This window comes from Oncorhynchus tshawytscha, linkage group LG01 (assembly GCF_018296145.1).
Source record: "Oncorhynchus tshawytscha isolate Ot180627B linkage group LG01, Otsh_v2.0, whole genome shotgun sequence".
Classification (NCBI taxonomy): Eukaryota; Metazoa; Chordata; class Actinopteri; order Salmoniformes; family Salmonidae; genus Oncorhynchus; species Oncorhynchus tshawytscha.
Window position 1 is genome coordinate 4,548,034 of NC_056429.1, and position 25,050 is coordinate 4,573,083.

A 25,050-nucleotide genomic window follows, 5' to 3' on the forward strand; every position below is an offset into this window, starting at 1 on the left:
GCCCTGCTCTGTGGTCTCTCCTCACCTGTCTGTAGCCTGTACAGGTAGATGTGTGACCTCTAACCTTTGACCTCTAGGTGCTCCAGTCCTGTGGTAGTGTAGAGCTGCCCCGCTCTGTGGTCTCCCCTCACTTATCCAGAGATGCAGTAGACTTCCTGAGAGGTCATCTGTCGCCTAAAGAAATGACCATCTTTGAACTGCTGGGAGATGGGTGGACAAGACCTAGGTACTGGAGTGTGTGTGTGTGTGTGGTTGCACATGTGCTGATAGAGGTAGATACTTATAGGGGTAAGGTAACTAGACTATACGATAAACAGGGTAGGAGCAGCCTGTATGTGAGTGGATGTGTGTAGAGTCAGTATAAATGGATGTGCATATGTGTGAGTGAACAGATGGTGGAATGAGTGTGTGTGAGTGTGTAGGGCCCTGTGAGTGTGTAGGGCCCTGTGAGTGTGAGTGTGTAGGGCCCTGTGAGTGTGAGTGTGTAGGGCCCTGTGAGTGTGTAGGGCCCTGTGAGTGTGAGTGTGTAGGGCCCTGTGAGTGTGTAGGGCCCTGTGAGTGTGTAGGGCCCTGTGAGTGTGTAGGGCCCTGTGAGTGTGTAGGGCCCTGTGAGTGTGTAGGGCCCTGTGAGTGTGTGTGGCCCTGTGAGTGTGTGTGGCCCTGTGAGTGTGTGTGGCCCTGTGAGTGTGAGTGGCCCTGTGAGTGTGTAGGGCCCTGTGAGTGTATGTGTGTGTGAGTGTGCATAGATACTGCAAAAATTAGAATAAAAGGTCAATATGATACAAGGTTAACTCAGCCTGTGTCCCTGTTGGTAAACATCAGATGTGTACATCTGAAATCAGAATTTAAGGTCAGTAATAACCTCTACATTTATAGATGGGAGTGATTTGTTATGCTATTATCCCATTGATAACATGTTATCTAAAACCTGCTGTTTAAGCCTGTAATTTATCAGAATGTATAACGTTGTTATAAGCTTGTATGAGCCTTTATAATGTCTTATAGGGCTTGTCATATGTCCAGGGATGTAGTGATAATCTCTGATTGTCGGTTGGGGTGAAATAAATGATGTGGTAAACTGGTGTTTACCCTCTACTACAGCCCTGGTTGTCTCTGTTTACCCTCTACTACAACCCTGGTTGTCTGTGTTTACCCTCTACTACAGCCCTGGTTGTCTCTGTGTTTACCCTCTACTACAACCCTGGTTGTCTCTGTTTGCCCTCCACTACAACCCTGGTTGTCTCTCTGTTTACCCTCTACTACAACCCTGGTTGTCTCTGTTTACCCTCTACTACAACCCTGGTTGTCTCTGTGTTTACCCTCTACTACAACCCTGGTTGTCTCTGTTTACCCTCTACTACAACCCTGGTTGTCTCTGTTTACCCTCTACTACAACCCTGGTTGTCTCTGTTTACCCTCTACTACAGCCCTGGTTGTCTCTGTTTACCCTCTACTACAACCCTGGTTGTCTCTGTTTACCCTCTACTACAACCCTGGTTGTCTCTGTTTACCCCAGAGCGGACTGGCCACGGGACCAGTGTGCCTCTACCTACTTCCCTAAGTTCAGGAACGGGTGGGAGCCCCCAGCTGAGCTGTTCAGGACCGCCCCATGGGAGACAGAGGGATCAGGGGAACCTCCCATGTCCTTCATGTCCCACCCCATGTCCCCACACAAGTCAGAAGAGGTGAGAGGGAGTGAGATTGATCAGTAGGAAAACAGCTGTAGTAATTTCTGGACTGCTGTCCGTTTCAGTCCTTATAGGTTTGAATACTTTGAGCACAGGGTGTTATGATAGTCCATATCATCACTTTACAATGATAATAAAATCCTCTCATTTTCAGTTTTTTGGAACCCAGTCTTCAAGCTCATCAAATGGGTCAGTTTATGATATTTCTAGTTAATGTGATTCTACATTACAACACACTGCTACTTTTCTCATTGTTGTTACTCTTCTTTTTATTTAATTTGATTTAACTTTGTTGTTTCTTGAGCTGCATGTTAAGACTGTTTGTTGTTTGTGACTCTGTGACATGTGTCTCCTGTCTCAGGTCCTACAATGGTCTGGCGTCCTCGTCCCGTAAATATGCTAAGATCTGCTACCACTTTGTGGCCCGCAACGCCAACGAACTGTCAGTACTGCAGGACGAGTTGGTAGAGGTACGACATCTATATTATAATACTGTCAGTACTGCAGGACGAGGTGCTGGAGGTACGACATCTATATTATAATACTGTCAGTACTGCAGGACGAGGTGCTGCAGGTACGACATCTATATTATAATACTGTCAGTACTGCAGGACGAGTTGGTAGAGGTACGACATCTATATTATAATACTGTCAGTACTGCAGGACGAGGTGCTGGAGGTACGACATCTATATTATAATACTGTCAGTACTGCAGGACGAGGTGCTGGAGGTACGACATCTATATTATAATAGTGTCAGTACTGCAGGACGAGTTGGTAGAGGTACGACATCTATATTATAATACTGTCAGTACTGCAGGACGAGTTGGTAGAGGTACGACATCTATATTATAATACAGTCAGTACTGCAGGACGAGTTGGTAGAGGTACGACATCTATATTATAATACTGTCAGTACTGCAGGACGAGGTGCTGGAGGTACGACATCTATATTATAATACTGTCAGTACTGCAGGACGAGGTGCTGGAGGTACGACATCTATATTATAATACTGTCAGTACTGCAGGACGAGTTGGTAGAGGTACGACATCTATATTATAATACTGTCAGTACTGCAGGACGAGTTGGTAGAGGTACGACATCTATATTATAATACTGTCAGTACTGCAGGACGAGGTGCTGGAGGTACGACATCTATATTATAATACTGTCAGTACTGCAGGACGAGTTGGTAGAGGTACGACATCTATATTATAATACTGTCAGTACTGCAGGACGAGTTGGTAGAGGTACGACATCTATATTATAATACTGTCAGTACTGCAGGACGAGGTGCTGGAGGTACGACATCTATATTATAATACTGTCAGTACTGCAGGACGAGGTGCTGGAGGTACGACATCTATATTATAATACTGTCAGTACTGCAGGACGAGGTGCTGGAGGTACGACATCTATATTATAATACTGTCAGTACTGCAGGACGAGTTGGTAGAGGTACGACATCTATATTATAATACTGTCAGTACTGCAGGACGAGGAGCTAGAGATACGACATCTATATTATAATACTGTCAGTACTGCAGGACGAGTTGGTAGAGGTACGACATCTACAGTTGAAGTCGGAAGTTTACATACACTTAGGTTGGAGTCATTAAAACTTGTTTTTCAACCACTCCACACATTTCTTGTTAACAAACTATAGTTTTGGCAAGTCGGTTAGGACATCTACTTTGTGCATGACACAAGTCATTTTTCCAACAATTGTTTAAACAGCTTGGAAAATTCCAGGAAATTATGTCATGGCTTTAGAAGCATCTGATAGGCTAGTTGACATAATTTGAGTCAATTGGAGATGTACCTGTGCATGTATTTCATGGCCTACCTTCAAACTCAGTGCCTCTTTTGCTTGACATCATTGGATAATCAAAAGAAATCAGCCAAGACTTCAGAAAAAAAATTGTAGATCTCCACAAGTCTGGTTCATCCTTGGGAGCAATTTCCAAACGTCTGAAGGTACCACGTTCATCTGTACAAACAATAGTACGCAAGTATAAACACCATGGGACCACGCAGCCGTCATACCGCCCAGGACGGAGACGCGTCCTGTCTCCTAGAGATGAACGTACTTTGGTGCAAAAAGTTCAAATCAATCCCAGAACAACAGCAAAGGACCCTGTGAAGATGCTGGAGGAAACAGGTACAAAAGTATCTAAAAATCCACAGTAAAACAAGTTCTATATCGCCATAACCTGAAAGGCCGCTCAGCAAGGAAGAAACCACTGCTCCAAAACTGCCATAAAAATCCAGACTACGGTTTGCAACTCCACATGGTAACAAAGATCGCACTTTTTGTAGAAATGTCCTCTGGTCTGATAAAACAAAAGTAGAACTGTTTGACCATAATGACCATCGTTTTGTTTGGGGAAAAAGGGGAGGCTTGCAAGCCAAAGAACACCATCCCAACCGTGAAGCACGGGGGTGGCAGCATCATGTTGTGGGGGTGCTTTGCTGCAGGAGAGACTGGTGCACTTCACAAAATAGATGGTCTCATGAAAATCATGAAAACATCTCAAGACATCAGTCATGAAGTTAAAGCTTGGTCGCAAATGGGTCTTACAAATGGTCAAGGACCCCAAGCATACTTCCAAAGTTGTGGCAAAATGGCTTAAGGACAACAAAGTCAAGGTATTGGAGTGGCCATCACAAAGCCCTGACCTCAATCCTATAGAAAATGTGTGTGCAGAACTGAAAAGGCGTGTGCGAGCAAGGAGGCCTACAAACCTGACTCAGTTACACCAGCTCTCAGGAGGAATGGGCCAAACTTCACCTAACTTATTGTGGGAAGCTTGTGGAAGGCTACCCGAAACGTTTCACCAAAGTTAAACAATTTAAAGGCAATGCTACCAAATACTAATTGAGTGTATGTAAACTTCTAACCCACTGGGAATGTGATGAAAGAAATAAAAGCTGAAAGAAATAATTATTTTCTATTATTCTGACATTTCACATTCTTAAAATTAAGTGGTGATCCTAACTGACTTAAAACAGGGAATTTATACTAGGATTAAGTGTCAGGAATTGTGAAAAACTGAGTTTAAATGCATTTATTATTATTATTTATTTGGCTGAGGTGTATGTAACCTTTAGACTTCAACTGGCAGCGACTTAGACCGCTTGACCAGCAGTTAAGATTTGGTTTGAACTTTTTTTTTTTAACCAGCTTGACCCATTAAGGTCAAAATAGCATCTTAATATAATGTCAAATCAAATGTATTTATATAGCCCTTCGTACATCAGCTGATTTCTCAAAGTGCTGTACAGAAACCCAGCCTAAAACCCCAAACAGCAAGTAATGCAGGTGTAGAAGCATAATACATCTAGACATCAAGAACTGAAACAGTTCTTTCTTTTCTTTACATTTCACAAGTCAGTTTAGAACAAATTCTTATTTTCAATGACGGCCGAGTGGGTTAACTGCCTTGTTCAGGGGCAGAACGACAGATTTTTACCTTGGCAGTTCGAGGATTCGATCTAGCAACCTTTCGGTTACTGGCCCAATGCTCTAACCACTAGGCTACCTGCTGCCCTGCCAAACACTCTAACCACGAGGCTACTTCCTGCCCGGCCAAACGCTCTAACCACTAGGCTACCTACTGCCCAGCCCAACGCTCTAACCACTAGGCTACCTGCCGCCCAGCCCAACACTCTAACCACTAGGCTACCTACTGCCCAGCCCAACTCTCTAACCACTAGGCTACCTACTGCCCAGCCCAACGCTCTAACCACTAGGCTACCTACTGCCCAGCCCAACGCTCTAACCACTAGGCTACCTGCTGCCCTGCCAAACACTCTAACCACGAGGCTACTTCCTGCCCGGCCAAACGCTCTAACCACTAGGCTACCTACTGCCCAGCCCAACGCTCTAACCACTAGGCTACCTACTGCCCAGCCCAACTCTCTAACCACTAGGCTACCTACTGCCCAGCCCAACTCTCTAACCACTAGGCTACCTACTGCCCAGCCCAACGCTCTAACCACTAGGCTACCTACTGCCCAGCCCAACGCTCTAACCACTAGGCTACCTACTGCCCAGCCCAACGCTCTAACCACTAGGCTACCTACTGCCCAGCCCAACGCTCTAACCACTAGGCTACCTGCCGCCCAGCCCAACTCTCTAACCACTAGGCTACCTGCCGCCCAGCCCAACTCTCTAACCACTAGGCTACCTACTGCCCAGCCCAACGCTCTAACCACTAGGCTACCTACTGCCCAGCCCAACGCTCTAACCACTAGGCTACCTGCCGCCCAGCCCAACGCTCTAACCACTAGGCTACCTACTGCCCAGCCCAACGCTCTAACCACTAGGCTACCTACTGCCCAGCCCAACTCTCTAACCACTAGGCTACCTGCCGCCCAGCCCAACTCTCTAACCACTAGGCTACCTACTGCCCAGCCCAACTCTCTAACCACTAGGCTACCTACTGCCCAGCCCAACGCTCTAACCACTAGGCTACCTACTGCCCAGCCCAACGCTCTAACCACTAGGCTACCTACTGCCCAGCCCAACTCTCTAACCACTAGGCTACCTGCCGCCCAGCCCAACTCTCTAACCACTAGGCTACCTACTGCCCAGCCCAACTCTCTAACCACGAGGCTACTTCCTGCCCGGCCAAACGCTCTAACCACTAGGCTACCTACTGCCCAGCCCAACGCTCTAACCACTAGGCTACCTACTGCCCAGCCCAACGCTCTAACCACTAGGCTACCTACTGCCCAGCCCAACGCTCTAACCACTAGGCTACCTGCCGCCCAGCCCAACTCTCTAACCACTAGGCTACCTACTGCCCAGCCCAACTCTCTAACCACTAGGCTACCTACTGCCCAGCCCAACGCTCTAACCACTAGGCTACCTACTGCCCAGCCCAACGCTCTAACCACTAGGCTACCTACTGCCCAGCCCAACGCTCTAACCACTAGGCTACCTACTGCCCAGCCCAACGCTCTAACCACTAGGCTACCTACTGCCCAGCCCAACGCTCTAACCACTAGGCTACCTACTGCCCAGCCCAACGCTCTAACCACTAGGCTACCTACTGCCCAGCCCAACGCTCTAACCACTAGGCTACCTGCCACCTCTACATTGGCTTGGAACCCCTAACCCTGGCAATTTGACTGGTTAACTCACGGGTACACTCGACAATGGCTGCCTGTTATTGTGATGCAATCATTTCCATGGTAATGTAGAATGTTCATTCAAATGATTTTAACTGATGTGTCTCATCCAATGGGATGTATTTTTTGTGATGTCAGTTGAGGTGAATTAAACAAATCACAGCACATATTGATGGGTACACTTCCTGCTTTTACTTCCTGCTTTTACTTCCTGCTTTTACTTCCTGCTTTTACTTCCTGCTTTTACTTCCTGCTTTTACTTCCTGCTTTTACTTCCTGCTTTTACTTCCTGCTTTGCTCTTAAGGGTACACTTGCAATGGCCCGCCAGTCCACCCATTATTGATTTGAATGGGGACGCCCATTCTATTAATTCTGTTCCTATGCAGATGAACAATGTGAGCTATCGTGAAAATAATGCTGAGAATATTTCCGAAATCTTAACCTAAACCAATTAGTCAAATTGATCACAGAATTGTTATACAAATTGAATACATATAAGTAATTAGTTTAAGAAAGATTACCTGCTGCATTTAAAGATAAATAACCTACAGCACTACAGACTAAACTTCACCTGCGTCGTCCTTGTAGTGTTGAGATATAAATACAATCATTATTATATTATTATTATCATTATTATTATTATCATTGTTAGCATTATTATTATTATATTATTACTATAATATTATTATTTTATTATTATTATTATCATTGTTATCATTATTATTATCATTATTATCATTATTATTATTATTATATTATTATATTATTACTATATTATTATTATATTATTGTTATTATATTATTATTTATTATTATTTATTATTATTATTATTATTATATTATTATTATATTATTATATTATTATTATATATTATTATTATTTATTATATTATTATTATTATTATTATTATATTATGTCATTGTGGCCTTGCAGGTGATAGAGGACGATAAACAGTGGTGGAAAGTGAGGAACAGGAGCGGCCAATCAGGATACGTCCCCTCCAACGTCCTGGAAGTGGTCACACTGGAGGAACCACACGGCATGGCTGAGCCCCTCTATAGCCAGGTAACATTATACACACACACATGTATGCACACACACACAAACACACACACATACACACAAACACATACCACACACACAAACACACATGTATGCACGCACACATACACTCAAACACGCACACATACACACAAACACATACCACAACATACAAATACAAACATGTTTTACACTCATAAATTCAGTGTGCAGACCTTTAATTCTGTACACACACACACACACACACACACACACACACACACACACACACACACACACACACACACATACACACCATCATGCTACCAACCCCTCCTCCATACTGTACCAGCCCAAACAATTATAAAGCAGTACATCCTGTAAGCTATTTTAAAATTGGAATGTTAAACCTGTTTCCTCTGACAACATCCTTCCACATAGTGTGTTAGTCAGCATCTGGAAAAGCACTGTATGAATCCAATTAATTCATTTGTTCATTATAACATCCTTCCACATGTCTTCCTCTCTGTCTCCTGTGTGTGAACGTGGACCGCCAGGCTGGCCAGCCCTACAGCCCAACCTCTCCCTCCAGCTCTCTAGGTAGAGGGGAGAGCTTTGACATGAGCCGCTCCAAAGACTGTGAGTCTCTTACAGCCGCGTAGGAATGGGTGGGTGGGCCCAGCCTGGGGTAGACTAGGTTTGACATTCACTCTCACGGGATGGGTTGCCAAAAATAAGTAACTGAAAACCACACCCACAATAAGCCAGGAATACGACTGCATTGAGGCATCCTGTATGTCTCTGTGTTTCTATGGCGATATGTACCAATTCATTGAGGCATGCTGTATGTCGCTGTGTTTCTATGGCGATACAGTGCCTTGCGAAAGTATTCGGCCCCCTTGAACTTTGCGACCTTTTGCCACATTTCAGGCTTCAAACATAAAGATATAAAACTGTATTTTTTTGTGAAGAATCAACAACAAGTGGGACACAATCATGAAGTGGAACGACATTTATTGGATATTTCAAACTTTTTTAACAAATCAAAAACTGAAAAATTGGGCGTGCAAAATTATTCAGCCCCCTTAAGTTAATACTTTGTAGCGCCACCTTTTGCTGTGATTACAGCTGTAAGTCGCTTGGGGTATGTCTATCAGTTTTGCACATCGAGAGACTGACATTTTTTCCCATTCCTCCTTGCAAAACAGCTCGAGCTCAGTGAGGTTGGATGGAGAGCATTTGTGAACAGCAGTTTTCAGTTCTTCCACAGATTCTCGATTGGATTCAGGTCTGGACTTTGACTTGGCCATTCTAACACCTGGATATGTTTATTTTTGAACCATTCCATTGTAGATTTTGCTTTATGTTTTGGATCATTGTCTTGTTGGAAGACAAATCTCCGTCCCAGTCTCAGGTCTTTTGCAGACTCCATCAGGAGACTCCATCTTCCAGAATGGTCCTGTATTTGGCTCCATCCATCTTCCCATCAATTTTAACCATCTTCCCTGTCCCTGCTGAAGAAAAGCAGGCCCAAACCATGATGCTGCCACCACCATGTTTGACAGTGGGGATGGTGTGTTCAGGGTGATGAGCTGTGTTGCTTTTACGCCAAACATAACGTTTTGCATTGTTGCCAAAAAGTTCAATTTTGGTTTCATCTGACCAGAGCACCTTCTTCCACATGTTTGGTGTGTCTCCCAGGTGGCTTGTGGCAAACTTTAAATGACACTTTTTATGGATATCTTTAAGAAATGGCTTTTTTCTTGCCACTCTTCCATAAAGGCCAGATTTGTGCAATATACGACTGATTGTTGTCCTATGGACAGAGTCTCCCACCTCAGCTGTAGATCTCTGCAGTTCATCCAGAGTGATCATGGGCCTCTTGGCTGCATCTCTGATCAGTCTTCTCCTTGTATGAGCTGAAATTTTAGAGGGATGGCCAGGTCTTGGTAGATTTGCAGTGGTCTGATACTCCTTCCATTTCAATATTATCGCTTGCACAGTGCTCCTTGGGATGTTTAAAGCTTGGGAAATCTTTTTGTATCCAAATCCGGCTTTAAACTTCTTCACAACAGTATCTCGGACCTGCCTGGTGTGTTCCTTGTTCTTCATGATGCTCTCTGCGCTTTTAACGGACCTCTGAGACTATCACAGTGCAGGTGCATTTATACGGAGACTTGATTACACACAGGTGGATTGTATTTATCATCATTAGTCATTTAGGTCAACATTGGATCATTCAGAGATCCTCACTGAACTTCTGGAGAGAGTTTGCTGCACTGAAAGTAAAGGGGCTGAATAATTTTGCACGCCCAATTTTTCAGTTTTTGATTTGTTAAAAAAGTTTGAAATATCCAATAAATGTCGTTCCACTTCATGATTGTGTCCCACTTGTTGTTGATTCTTCACAAAAAAATACAGTTTTATATCTTTATGTTTGAAGCCTGAAATGTGGCAAAAGATCGCAAAGTTCAAGGGGGCCGAATACTTTCGCAAGGCACTGTATGTACCATGTCATTGCCTACTTCATTTTTTCACTTAGCAAACAAGATAAACGTTCTCTCAGCCTCATGATTAGCTATACAACTGCACATTTTTCTCTACCCCCCCAAATAACATTTTTTGGGGGGGCCCACCCAGATTTCTGTAGGCCTACCCACCAACTAATTTCTGTCTATGATACTGGTGTCAGGTTTAATTTCCTACTGAACGATCTAGATAACTGCTTATCTAAGCTATCTGAGCTATCTTTGCTTCAAAGTTTCCTCAAGTTTCCTCATCTTAGCTCAGAAGACCTCAGCCCTTATAGATTAGTAGGAATGCCTCCTAAACAGTAACTTTCCCTATCTCTGTCTCTCTCTCTCTCTGTGTCTGTCTCTCCCTCCTCCACATTGTTACCTCTGTCTGTTTTTCTCTCTGTCTTTCTCTCTGTCTCTCTCTCTCTCTTTCTCTCTCTCTCTCTGTCTCTCTCTCTCTCTCTCTCATTCTCTCTCTCTCTCTGTATCTGTCCTTCTCTGTCTCTCTCTCACTTTCTCCCCCCCCCGCCCTCCTCTCCGTCCTCCCTTCCCCCAGCTCGGACACACCAGATGGATGAGGTGAATGATGAGCTGTTAAAGCGGATCACCAGTAATAAGTCCCAGCCTCCAGCCCGTAACTTCAGGGTGGAGCGCCCTTCAAGCAGCAGTTCCACGCTCCTCACTTTCAATTCCAGCCCCCGCAGGTTACCGCCTGGCTCAACTCCAAGGGATTCTCTAAACCGTGAGACACCACACACACACACACACACACACACACACACACACACACACACACACACACACACACACACACACACACACACACACACACACACACATGTCATCCGTTACATCATGGTGTTATCATGCTATATGACCTGGTCATCAGTTACCTCATGGTGTTATCATGCTATATGACCTGGTCATCAGTTACCTCATGGTGTTATCATGCTATATGACCTGGTCATCAGTTACCTCATGGTGTTAATCATGACCTGGTCATCAGATACCTCATGGTGTTATCATGACCTGGTCATCAGTTACCTCATGGTGTTATCATGACCTGGTTATCAGTTACCTCATGGTGTTATCATGCTATATGACCTGGTCATCAGTTACCTCATGGTGTTATCATGACCTGGTTATCAGTTACCTCATGGTGTTATCATGCTATATGACCTGGTCATCAGTTACCTCATGGTGTTATCATGACCTGGTTATCAGTTACCTCATGGTGTTATCATGCTATATGACCTGGTCATCAGTTACCTCATGGTGTTATCATGACCTGGTCATCAGTTACCTCATGGTGCTATCATGACCTGGTCATCAGTTACCTCATGGTGTTATCATGCTATATGACCTGGTCATCAGTTACCTCATGGTGTTATCATGACCTGGTTATCAGTTACCTCATGGTGTTATCATGCTATATGACCTGGTCATCAGTTACCTCATGGTGTTATCATGACCTGGTCATCAGTTACCTCATGGTGCTATCATGACCTGGTCATCAGTTACCTCATGGTGTTATCATGACCTGGTCATCAGTTACCTCATGGTGTTATCATGACCTGGTTATCAGTTACCTCATGGTGTTATCATGCTATATGACCTGGTCATCAGTTACCTCATGGTGTTATCATGACCTGGTTATCAGTTACCTCATGGTGTTATCATGCTATATGACCTGGTCATCAGTTACCTCATGGTGTTATCATGCTATATGACCTGGTCATCAGTTACCTCATGGTGTTATCATGACCTGGTCATCAGTTACCTCATGGTGTTATCATGACCTGGTTATCAGTTACCTCATGGTGTTATCATGCTATATGACCTGGTCATCAGTTACCTCATGGTGTTATCATGACCTGGTCATCAGTTACCTCATGGTGTTATCATGACCTGGTTATCAGTTACCTCATGGTGTTATCATGCTATATGACCTGGTCATCAGTTACCTCATGGTGTTATCATGCTATATGACCTGGTCATCAGTTACCTCATGGTGTTAATCATGACCTGGTCATCAGTTACCTCATGGTGTTATCATGACCTGGTCATCAGTTACCTCATGGTGTTATCATGACCTGGTCATCAGTTACCTCATGGTGTTATCATGACCTGGTCATCAGTTACCTCATGGTGTTATCATGACCTGGTTATCAGTTACCTCATGGTGTTATCATGACCTGGTCATCAGTTACCTTATGGTGTTATCATGACCTGGTCATCAGTTACCTCATGGTGTTATCATGACCTGGTCATCAGTTACCTCATGGTGTTATCATGCTATATGACCTGGTCATCAGTTACCTCATGGTGTTATCATGACCTGGTCATCAGTTACCTCATGGTGTTATCATGCTAATGACCTGGTCATCAGTTACCTCGCGGTGTTATCATGACCTGGTTATCAGTTACCTCATGGTGTTATCATGACCTGGTCATCAGTTACCTCATGATGTTATCATGACCTGGTCATCAGTTACCTCATGGTGTTATCATGACCTGGTCATCAGTTACCTCATGGTGTTATCATGACCTGGTCATCAGTTACCTCATGGTGTTATCATGCTATATGACCTGGTCATCAGTTACCTCATGGTGTTATCATGACCTGGTCATCAGTTACCTCATGGTGTTATCATGCTGTATGACCTGGTCATCAGTTACCTCATGGTGTTATCATGACCTGGTCATCAGTTACCTCATGGTGTTATCATGCTAATGACCTGGTCATCAGTTACCTCACGGTGTTATCATGACCTGGTTATCAGTTACCTCATGGTGTTATCATGACCTGGTCATCAGTTACCTCATGATGTTATCATGACCTGGTCATCAGTTAACTCATGGTGTTATCATGACCTGGTCATCAGTTACCTCATGGTGTTATCATGACCTGGTCATCAGTTACCTCATGGTGTTATCATGCTATATGACCTGGTCATCAGTTACCTCATGGTGTTATCATGACCTGGTCATCAGTTACCTCATGGTGTTATCATGACCTGGTTATCAGTTACCTCATGGTGTTATCATGCTAATGACCTGGTCATCAGTTACCTCACGGTGTTATCATGACCTGGTTATCAGTTACCTCATGGTGTTATCATGACCTGGTCATCAGTTACCTCATGATGTTATCATGACCTGGTCATCAGTTACCTCATGGTGTTATCATGACCTGGTCATCAGTTACCTCATGGTGTTATCATGACCTGGTCATCAGTTACCTCATGGTGTTATCATGCTATATGACCTGGTCATCAGTTACCTCATGGTGTTATCATGCTATATGACCTGGTCATCAGTTACCTCATGGTGTTATCATGACCTGGTCATCAGTTACCTCATGGTGTTATCATGACCTGGTCATCAGTTACCTCATGGTGTTATCATGACCTGGTCATCAGTTACCTCATGGTGTTATCATGCTATATGACCTGGTCATCAGTTACCTCATGATGTTATCATGACCTGGTCATCAGTTACCTCATGGTGTTATCATGCTATATGACCTGGTCATCAGTTACCTCGTGGTGTTATCATGACCTGGTTATCAGTTACCTCATGGTGTTATCATGCTATATGACCTGGTCGTCAGTTACCTCATGGTGTTATCATGTATATGGTCTTCAGTGAGATACTGTACATAAGTGTACTATTAGTAATCAGGTTATACCCATGTCAGGGTATGGAGCATTATGGGTAATGTAGTCTTTGTTCCCTACAGGACAGTGGAGTGTCTGGGTATAGAGCATTGTGGGTAATGTAGTCTCTGTTCCCTACAGGATGGTGGATTGTCTGGGTATATAGCATTGTGGGTAATGTAGTCTCTGTTCACTACAGGACGGTGGATTGTCTGGGTATATAGCATTGTGGGTAATATAGTCTCTGTTCCCTACAGGATGGTGGATTGTCTGGGTATAGAGCATTATGGGTAATGTAGTCTCTGTTCCCTACAGGACGGTGGATTGTCTGGGGATCCTGACGGGTGCTCAGCTCTTCTCTCTGAACAAGGAGGAACTGAAGGCAGTGTGTGGAGACGAGGGAGCCAGGGTCTACAGCCAGACCACCGTGCAGAAAGCCCAGCTAGAGGTCTGTTTCATATACACACACGGCCTCACATATACACACATGCCCTCATATATATACACACACACACGCTCACACACACGCACGCACGCAAATATACACACACACACACACACGCTCACACACACGCACGCAAATATACACTCACACACACACTACCGTTCAAAAGTTTGGGGTCACTTAGAAATGCCCTTGTCTTTGAAAGAAAAGCTCATTTTTTTTGTCTGTTAAAATAACATCAAATTAATCAGAAATACAGTGTAGACATTGTTAATGTTGTAAATGACTATTGTAGCTGGAAACGGCTGATTTTTAATGGAATATCTACATAGGTGGACAGAGGCCCATTATCAGCAACCATCACTCCTGTGGTCCAATGGCACGTTGTGTTAGCTAATCCAAGTTTATCATTATAAAAGGCTAATTGATCATTAGAAAACCCTTTTGCAATTATGTTAGCATAGCTGAAAACTGTTCTGATTAAAGAAACAATATAACTGGCCTTTAGACTAGTTGAGTATCTGGAGCATCAGCATTTGTGGGTTTGATTACAGGCTCAAAATGGATAGAAACAAATAACTTTCTTCTGAAACTCGTCAGTCTATTCTTGTTCTGAGAAATGAAGGCTATTCAATGAGAGAAATTGCCAAGAAACTGAAGATCTCGTACAACGCTGTGTACTACTCCCTTCACAGAACAGCGCAAACTGGCACTAACCAGAATAGAAAGAGGTGTGGGAAGCACCGTTGCACAGCTTAGCAAGAGGACAAGTACATTAGAGTGTCTGTTTCTCAAATTCTGGTTAGTGCCAAACATAAGTCCTCAACTGGCAGCTTCATTAAATAGTACCCACAAAACACCAGTCTCAACGTCAACAGTGAAGAGGCGACTCCGGGATGCTGGCCTTCTAGGCAGAGTTCCTCTGTCCAGTCTCAACGTCAACAGTGAAGAGGCGACTCCGGGATGCTGGCCTTCAAGGCAGAGTTCCTCTGTCCAGTCTCAACGTCAACAGTGAAGAGGCGACTCCGGGATGCTGGCCTTCTAGGCAGAGTTCCTCTGTCCAGTCTCAACGTCAACAGTGAAGAGGCGACTCCGGGATGCTGGCCTTCTAGGCAGAGTTCCTCTGTCCAGTCTCAACGTCAACAGTGAAGAGGCGACTCCGGGATGCTGGCCTTCTAGGCAGAGTTCCTCTGTCCAGTCTCAACGTCAACAGTGAAGAGGCGACTCCGGGATGCTGGCCTTCTAGGCAGAGTTCCTCTGTCCAGTCTCAACGTCAACAGTGAAGAGGCGACTCTGGGATGCTGGCCTTCTAGGCAGAGTTCCTCTGTCCAGTCTCAACGTCAACAGTGAAGAGGCGACTCCGGGATGCTGGCCTTCTAGGCAGAGTTCCTCTGTCCAGTCTCAACGTCAACAGTGAAGAGGCGACTCCGGGATGCTGGCCTTCTAGGCAGAGTTCCTCTGTCCAGTCTCAACGTCAACAGTGAAGAGGCGACTCCGGGATGCTGGCCTTCTAGGCAGAGTTCCTCTGTCCAGTCTCAACGTCAACAGTGAAGAGGCGACTCCGGGATGCTGGCCTTCTAGGCAGAGTTCCTCTGTCCAGTCTCAACGTCAACAGTGAAGAGGCGACTCCGGGATGCTGGCCTTCTAGGCAGAGTTGCAAAGAAAAAGCCACATCTCAGACTGGCCAATAAAAATAAAAGATTAAGATGGGCAAAAGAAACACAGATACTGGACAGAGGAAGATTGGGGGAAAAAGTGTTATGGACAAACACATCTATGTTCAGATCACAAAGAAGAACATTTGTGAGACGCAGAAAAGATGAAAAGATGTTGGAGGAGTGATTGACGCCGTCTGTCAAGCATGGAGGAGGCAATGTGATGGTCTGGGGGTGCTTTGGTGGTGGTAAAGTGGGAGATTTGTACAGGGTTAAAGGGATCTTGAAGAAGGAAGGCTATCACTCCATTTTGCAACGCCATGCCATACCCTGTGGTTGGCGCTTAATTGGCGCCAATTTCCTCCTAGAACAGGACAATGACCCAAAGCATTAGCTCCAAACTATGCAATAACTATTTAGGGAAGAAGCTGGTATTCTGTCTATAATGAAGTGGCCAGCACAGTCACCGGATCTCAACCCTATTGAGCTGTTGTGGGAGCAGCTTGACCTTATGGTACGTAAGAAGTGCCCATCAAGCCAGTCCAACTTGTGGGAGGAGCTTCAAGAAGCATGGGTGAAATCTCTTCAGATTACCTCAACAAATTGACAACTACAATGTCAAAGGTCTGCAAGGCTGTAATTGCTGCAAATGGAGGATTCTTTGACGAAAGCAAAGTTTGAAGGACACAATTATTATTTCAATGAAAAATCATTATTTATAACCTTGTCAACATTTTGACTATATTTCCTATTCATTTTGCAACTGATTTCTAAGTGACTCCAAACTTTTGAACAGTAGTGTGTATATATACATACACACATGCATACACACACACACACACACACACATACTTACACACATACATACACACACACACATATAGTGCACACACGTGCACACACACACGTGCACACACACACACACATACACTCACGTACAGTACACTCACACGCACACACTTACGCACACGGTTATACGCACACACACTCCTTGTGTGGCTGTTTTAAGGCTTTGAGACCCACATTTGTCTTTTTATAGTTAAGTGGATAGATACATGTACTGATACAAATACACATACACTGAACAAAAATATAAATGCAAAGTGTTGGATCCATGTTTCATGAGCTGAAATAAGATCCCAGACATTTTTCATTTTTCACAAGAAGGTTATTTGTCTTAAATGTTGTGCACAAATATGTTTACATCCCTGTTAGTGAGCGTTTCTCCTTTGCCAAGATAATCCGTCCACCTGACAGGTGTGGCATATCAAGAAGCTGACTAAACAGCATGATCATTACACAGGTGCACCTTGTGCTGGGGGCAATAAAAGGCCACTCTAAAATGTGCAGTTTTGTCACACAACACAATGCCACCGATGTCTGGTGTTTTGAGGGAGCATACTATTGGCATGCTGACTGCAGGAATGTCCACCGGAGCAGAGAATGTAATGTTCATTTCTCTACCATAAGCCACCTCCAATGTCGTTTTAGAGAATTTCGCAGTACGTCCAACCGGCCTCACAACCGCAGGTCATGTGAAACCCCACCAGCCCAGGATCTCCACATCAGGCTTCTCTACCTGCGGGATGGTCTGAGACCAGCCACTGGACAGCTGATTAAACTGTGTGTTTGCACAACTGAAGAATTTCCGCACAAACTGGACAGAAACTGTCTCAGGGAAGCTCATCTGTGTGCCCGTCGTCCTCACCGGGTTCTTGACCTGACTGCAGTTCAGCGTCGTAACAGACTTCAGTGGGTAAATGATCACCTTCGATGGCCACTGGCACGCTGGAGAAGTGCGCTCTTCATGGGTGAATCCTAGTTTCAACTGTACCAGACAGATGGTACCGTGTATGGCGTTGTGTAGACGAGCGGTTTGCTGATGTCAACGTTGTGAACAGAGCGCCCCATGGTGGGATTATGGTATGGGCAGGCATAAGGTACGGACAATAAACACAATTGCATTTTATCGATTGCAATTTGAATGCATAGAGATACCGTGATGAGATCCTGAGGCCCCATTGTCGTGCCATTCATCCGCTGCCATCACCTCATGTTTCAGCATGATAATACATGGCCCCATGTCTCAAGGATCAGTACACAATTCCTGGAAGCTGAAAATGTCCTAGTTCTTCCATGGCCTGCATACTTACCAGACACGATACCTGTTGAGCATGTTTGGGATGCTCTGGATTGACGTGTACGACAGTGTGTTCCAGTTCCCGCCAATATCCAGCAACTTCGCACAGCCATTGAAGAGGAGTGGGACAACATTCCACAGACCACAATCAACAGCCTGATCAACTCTATGCGAAGGAGATATGTCGCGCTGCATGAGGCAAATGGTGGTCACACCAGATACAGACTGGTTTTCTGATTCACGCCCCTACCTTTAAAAATATATATATATATCTGTTATCAACAGATGGATATCTGTATTCCCAGTCATGTTAAATCCATAGATTAGGGCCTAATTAATTCATCCCAATTGACTGATTTCCTTATATGAGCTGTAACTCAGTAAAATCTTTACAAATGTTGCATGTTGTGTTTCTCTTTTTGTTCAGTGTTTGGGACGTGTGAAACTAAAGCCTGTATTACTGTTTTCCAGAAGAGCAGTGGGGATTCAGAGCTCCAAGAGATCATGAGACGACGGCAAGAGAAGATCGATGCCGGCAAGGACTGATCTGGACACGCTCACTGACTTTCAACCAATCACAGGCCAGCCTGGCTGACTGTCAACCAATCACAGCCTAGCACGGCTGGTTACCATAACAACCCTCTCCAGTACTAACCAACCAAAAGCCTTCCCCTCCCAAAGCGCCTACTTTCACGAACCAACTGTTTTTTTTTTGTCAGACAATTGACATTTAATATGTACTATAAATGTTGTTATGTACTTTTTATTTTATTTTATTGTATATTTATTTTTTATTGTTTTGTGAATGTGTATGTTTACTTCAATGATGTTCTCTGGTAATTATGACTGCTTCTCTGTCTGACACTAACCACGTTTCCATCCAAACATTTCATGCGGATGAATTACCTGACACATGAAAGAAGTTACGACTGGGTTTATGGAAACATTAAATACTGGTACATTTGTAGAAATGCCGACAGACAATTTGTTCGTTCGACATGGCGGGATCTTTTTTGTGTCGGTAAAATTAATTATGCAAGAAATGGTAGTGGAAATGCCTTTATACTTAATTATTGATATAATAACCATCGTATTGACGTCAACTTGGAGTCCGGCGATGATATGTTGTGTAGTCCTCCCCACTACGACTCGGGAAACCACACAGTTTATTAAGCTACAGATGAAATAAATGATGATGAACTTCACCGGGTGGTGATGAGCTTGATGCGCCTTTCCAATCCATATCCAGGGTCTTATTCCAGTGACATGTTGATAGATACTTGGCTGCCGTTTGACAAAATGAAAAAAAAATTATATCGCTTTTATCCATAAATCATCTCATAATGCACTGCATTTGCGAACTGTTGGCTAGAGACCAGAGTGGACACATTCGCTATATATAACACTTCTCTCACATCACAAAACGCAATGGAAACCCAATGAACTTCTATTGGGGATTGAAGAGAAAAAGGTGTGTTTTATGTGCACTACGCCACACAGTCTTTTATCCGCACAAATTACGTTTGATGGAAAAACATCTCTGGTGTGAAAAAAATGTGAATATTGTTTTATGGCAAATGTTAGAATATTTGCGTGAAAATATGTTGCTAATTGGATGAAAAACCTGGCTACTCTTAACTTTGTATCGTGGTGAGGGACCATATTAATACCTGGCCACTGTCTCTTAACTTTGTATCGTGGTGAGGGACCATATTAATACTTGGCCACTGTCTCTTAACTTTGTATCGTGGTGAGGGACCATATTAATACCTGGCCACTGTCTCTTAACTTTGTATCGTCGTGAGGGACCATATTAATACCTGGCCACTGTCTCTTAACTTTGTATCGTGGTGAGGGACAATATTAATACCTGGCCACTGTCTCTTAACTTTGTATCGTGGTGAGGGACAATATTAATACCTGGCCACTGTCTCTTAACTTTGTATCGTGGTGAGGGACAATATTAATACCTGGCCACTGTCTCTTAACTTTGTATCGTGGTGAGGGACAATATTAATACCTGGCCACTGTCTCTTAACTTTGTATCGTGGTGAGGGACCATATTAATACCTGGCTACTGTCTCTTAACTTTGTATCGTGGTGAGGGACCATATTAATACCTGGCCACCGTCTCTTAACTTTGTATCGTGGTGAGGGACCATATTCATTTTGAGTGAGTATGTGTTTTCTGGCTTTTATGTCTCCCATGTTTTATCTCCAGGGATTTATGGAAAACATTTTTTTTTTTTTGTAAAATCAAATCCATAAAGTTCCTCAATGTATATTGTCAAATTGGATGTCAATGTTCACATAAGGGATGATTCTAACCTACATTAGTAGTACAATGTTATACCTTATAATAAGTAGTGCTGTATGTACGTTTTTGAGTTTTCTGAATTTTATTCTCATATCCAGTCACACATAATTGCAGCTGTTCAACTAAATACACTTCTGTAATTCAGTTTACATATTCTATATTACTAAATGTGATACTCTAATTCAGTTTACATATTCTATATTACTAAATGTGATACTCTAATTCAGTTTACATATTCTATATTACTAAATGCAATATCTGTAATTCAGCTTACATGTTCTATATTACTAAATGCAATATCTGTAATTCAGCTACATATTCTATATTACTAAATGCAATATCTGTAATTCAGCTACATATTCTATATTACTAAATGCGGTACTGTAATTCAGCTACATATTCTATATTACTAAATGTGGTACTGTAATTCAGCTTACATATTCTATATTACTAAATGTGGTACTCTAATTCAGCTTACATATTCTATATTACTAAATGCGGTACTGTAATTCAGCTTACATATTCTATATTACTAAATGCGGTACTGTAATTCAGCTACATATCCACGGTCTATATGAAGTACGCTTTACATGTACAATATTAATCCAATCCAATATTTCTGTTCTGTGTTCATGTTTTTTCCTCCAATAATAAACCCAAGGTCGAAATTCAAACTGATCTTTGTGGACAGTGCTCTGTTCCATGATGCACAGAGAACTGTATGGGTTATCACACACCCAGAGTAATCTGAAGTAGCGGAGAGTAGATAACTTGTGTTTTTTTTTATTTTAAATGTTTAACCCAGTGTCTTTTTTTAAAGGATATGATTGGATGTAGTTGTGTAAATACAGCTAATTGGTGGTATAGAATTGGGAGAGAAAGTCTTAATAAAAAAATAAAAACGCAGTTGGTAGAGACCTTCTTCCATGTTAAATTTGTTCTATAGTACTGTTGTGGGAAAAGTTGATAGAAAAGATCAGGCAGACACTAATTGACTTGTATAATAGTGAATCTTTAATACATATGAGCTGCAAGGTCGGTCCCGCTCTGGTCGCAGTCAGGGAAGGAGCTCCAAGAGTAAATGGCTATATGTCCCTTATATAATGGGAGGTGATCAAACAATCGAATTGTTTACACCAGTTATTTTATACAAAGCAACGGTCCCAACACAGAACAGAGCATTAAGCCTTGAGAAGATCCAACGACTCACCTCTGCCACCACAGTAACTGTACGATCACTACAATGTTTTGTCGTTGTAATAAATATAAGACGTAGCCAAAGAATAATACGAAAGTAGATTATCATTCACTATTAACCTGTTTCTTTTTGTCTGGGGAAACCGACAAAAACAGTTTTATTCTGGTCTGATCTTACAGAAGAGAAATCCATTAGCAATATATTAGCTTCTCTATCTATTAGCTTCTCTATTAGCTTCTCCATTAGCTTCTCCATCTATTAGCTTCTCTATTAGCTTCTCCATTAGCTTCTCCATCTATTAGCTTCTCCATCTATTAGCTTCTCCATTAGCTTCTCCATTAGCTTCTCCATCTATTAGCTTCTCTATTAGCTTCTCCATTAGCTTCTCTATTAGCTTCTCCATCTATTAGCTTCTCCATTAGCTTCTCCATCGATTAGCTTCTCCATTAGCTTCTCCATTAGCTTCTCCATCTATTAGCTTCTCCATTAGCTTCTCCATCTATTAGCTTCTCTATTAGCTTCTCCATTAGCTTCTCTATTAGCTTCTCCATTAGCTTCTGCTTCCATAAACAGGTCCAGACAGAGTGGGCACAATGGGGGGTGGCGGGGGGTATATTACTGCCAAAATGTTGTAACCGCAGCAACCGATCTCCATAGAGCTCCCCTTAGTGTACAGATGTAATCTAACAACCACACTTTACAGAGCAATAGCTCAGCCACATAGTCTAGGATCGTTTTCTTTCAATAGGGCAGATTGTAGCAAAACATTTTGCAACGGACAACAGAAAATTCTATATTCCTATTGGACAATTTCAGGTTATACCTCCCTTGTTTCAAAACGTTCTCTCTCAACTGAACACGACCCTGAACTCGGTGAAGGCAACTCACATTCACAGCACAGTGAGTGTCCTGCCGTTGACTGACATGATCGTCTTGTACTAATACAACAACAAAAAAAGGACAATGTAAATCTTTACAGTGTATAAGACATGTTTGAAATCACAGTTAACACTATATACTATGGTAGAAAATACCGCACAGCAATGTCAACCACACAGACAGGCCACTCCGATTATAAGAATATAAGAATATTTGTATTAATTAAGATCCCCATTAACAGCTACACTTCCTGGGGTCCAAACAAGTTTAAAACAGCGACATCACAACAACATCATCAAATAACATAATATTTTATTACACTATTACTCTACTATGTAGTATTATATGTAGTATACTATATAGTACCTGTACATTAGAGTACTCTGTTTGGTAGGCAGTATTTTAAGGTGGGGGGTAGGGTTCACACCAGACATCAAGTTTGACATGCAGACCTGTGATTGACTTTTTAAAAAGGTGATTTACGCTTGAAACATCCACGATGTTTGCAGCGATCATTATCAACACAAACGTCTAGGAAATGTCCTCTCTGTTCGCAGGTTGTTAATCTGCGATGGATTAAATCCCGTCCAGAGTCAGGAAGGGATTTATTTATGGAGATACGCATCCAGCCACAGATCCCCTGACTTCTTCAGTGACCTGGAGAAGAACAGAGGTGGATAAAGAACCAGGTAAATCACATAGGAGACTGAGAGCAGCAGGTATCACCTTATGATGTACAATCTATTCCCAGAGGAATAGCACTATACAAGTATTCATTAAAACACTTTACCCAACAACATCAGTGATGCCTTTCTGCAAAGTCTTGACCTGGTAGGGAACTCCATGTTTCTCACACAAAGCACGAACCAGAGGAGCCACCAGGTGGTAGTTATGACGGGGCATGGTAGGAAACAGACTGGGAGACAGAGGGGGAGACAGAGAAAGAGAGGCAGAGAGAGAGAGTGGGGGGGGAGGAAGGAGAGAGAGGGAGAAAGACAGAGAGAGAGAGAGCGTGGGGGAGGAGGAAGGAGAGAGAGGGAGAGAGACAGAGAGATTAGAGAAAGAGGCAGAGAGAGAGTGGGGAAGGAGGAAGGAGAGAGAGAGAGAGAGATTAGAGAAAGAGGCAGAGAGAGAGAGTGGGGAAGGAGGAAGGCGAGAGAGGGAGAGAGAGAGAGATTAGAGAAAGAGGCAGAGAGAGAGAGTGGGGAAGGAGGAAGCAGAGAGAGGGAGGGAGAGAGAGACCGAGAGAGCAGACACAATCAGAGTTTTTCAGAGAAACCTCAGTTTCTGAGTAGGGTTGTATCGATATTGTATCTAAACACTATTACGAGGTAGAGTATTTAGTACAAACAACAAGTTATATTTAAGATCAAATGAAGCTGGATACTAAAACTACACTGCTCAAAAAAATAAAGGGAACACTAAAATAACACATCCTAGATCTGAATGAATGAAATATTCTTATTAAATACTTTTTTCTTTACATAGTTGAATGTGCTGACAACAAAATCACAAAAAAATTATCAATTGAAACCAAATGTATCAACCCATGGAGGTCTGGACTTGGAGTCACACTCAAAATTAAAGTGGAAAACCACACTACAGGCTGATCCAACTTTGATGTAATGTCCTTAAAACAAGTCAAAATGAGGCTCGGTACTGTGTGTGGCCTCCACATGCCTGTATGACCTCCCTACAACGCCTGGGCATGCTCCTGATGAGGTGGCGGATGGTCTCCTGGGGGATCTCCTCCCAGACCTGGACTAAAGCATCCGCCAACTCCTGGACAGTCTGTGGTGCAACGTGGTGTTGGTGGATGGAGCAAGACATGATGTCCCAGATGTGCTCAATTGGATTCAGGTCTGGGGAACGGGCGGGCCAGTCCATAGCATCAATGCCTTCCTCTTGCAGGAACTGCTGACACACTCCAGCCACATGAGGTCTAGCATTGTCTTGCATTAGGAGGAACCCAGGGCCAACCGCACCAGCATATGGTCTCACAAGGGGTCTGAGGATCTCATCTCGGGTACCTAATGGCAGTCAGGCTACCTCTGGCAAGCACATGGAGTGCTGTGCGGCCCCCCAAAGAAATGCCACCCCACACCATGACTGAACCACCGCCAAACCGCCAAATTTGCCAATCTTGGTGTTCTCTGGCAAATGCCAAACGTCCTGCACGGTGTTGGGCTGTAAGCACAACCCCCACCTGTGGACGTCGGGTCCTCATACCACCCTCATGGAGTCTGTTTCTGACCATTTGAGCAGACACATGCACATTTGTGGCCTGCTGGAGGTAATTTTGCAGGGCTCTGGCAGTGCTCCTCCTTGCACAAAGGCGGAGGTAGCGGTCCTGCTGCTGGGTTGTTGCCCTCCTACGGACTCCTCCACGTCTCCT

The 25,050-nt window shown here is 43.5% G+C and overlaps 2 protein-coding genes across 3 annotated transcripts in view; one reads left to right on the plus strand and one right to left on the minus strand.

Moving 5' to 3' along the window:
* Positions 1–21,256, plus strand: part of LOC112237569 (epidermal growth factor receptor kinase substrate 8-like protein 2) — a 117,144-nt gene extending 95,888 nt beyond the window's left edge. The window contains 10 exon segments of the mRNA XM_042320461.1: positions 78–226; positions 1,517–1,685; positions 1,843–1,877; positions 2,050–2,158; positions 7,760–7,891; positions 8,404–8,485; positions 10,919–11,059; positions 11,062–11,104; positions 14,337–14,469; positions 18,733–21,256. Coding sequence (XP_042176395.1) covers positions 78–226; positions 1,517–1,685; positions 1,843–1,877; positions 2,050–2,158; positions 7,760–7,891; positions 8,404–8,485; positions 10,919–11,059; positions 11,062–11,104; positions 14,337–14,469; positions 18,733–18,807 — 1,068 coding nt within the window. The 3' untranslated portion in view covers positions 18,808–21,256.
* A 313-nt stretch (positions 21,257–21,569) lies between these two features.
* LOC112237566 (acyl-CoA Delta-6 desaturase-like) overlaps positions 21,570–25,050 on the minus strand; it is an 83,041-nt gene continuing 79,560 nt past the window's right edge. For both annotated transcript variants that reach the window (XM_042320749.1, XM_042320727.1), the window contains 2 exons: positions 23,446–23,571; positions 21,570–23,312 (listed from right to left, as the gene is read on the minus strand). In XM_042320749.1, the coding sequence (XP_042176683.1) occupies positions 23,261–23,312; positions 23,446–23,571 (178 nt within the window). In that variant the 3' untranslated portion in view covers positions 21,570–23,260. The remainder of the gene's footprint in view (positions 23,313–23,445; positions 23,572–25,050) is intronic.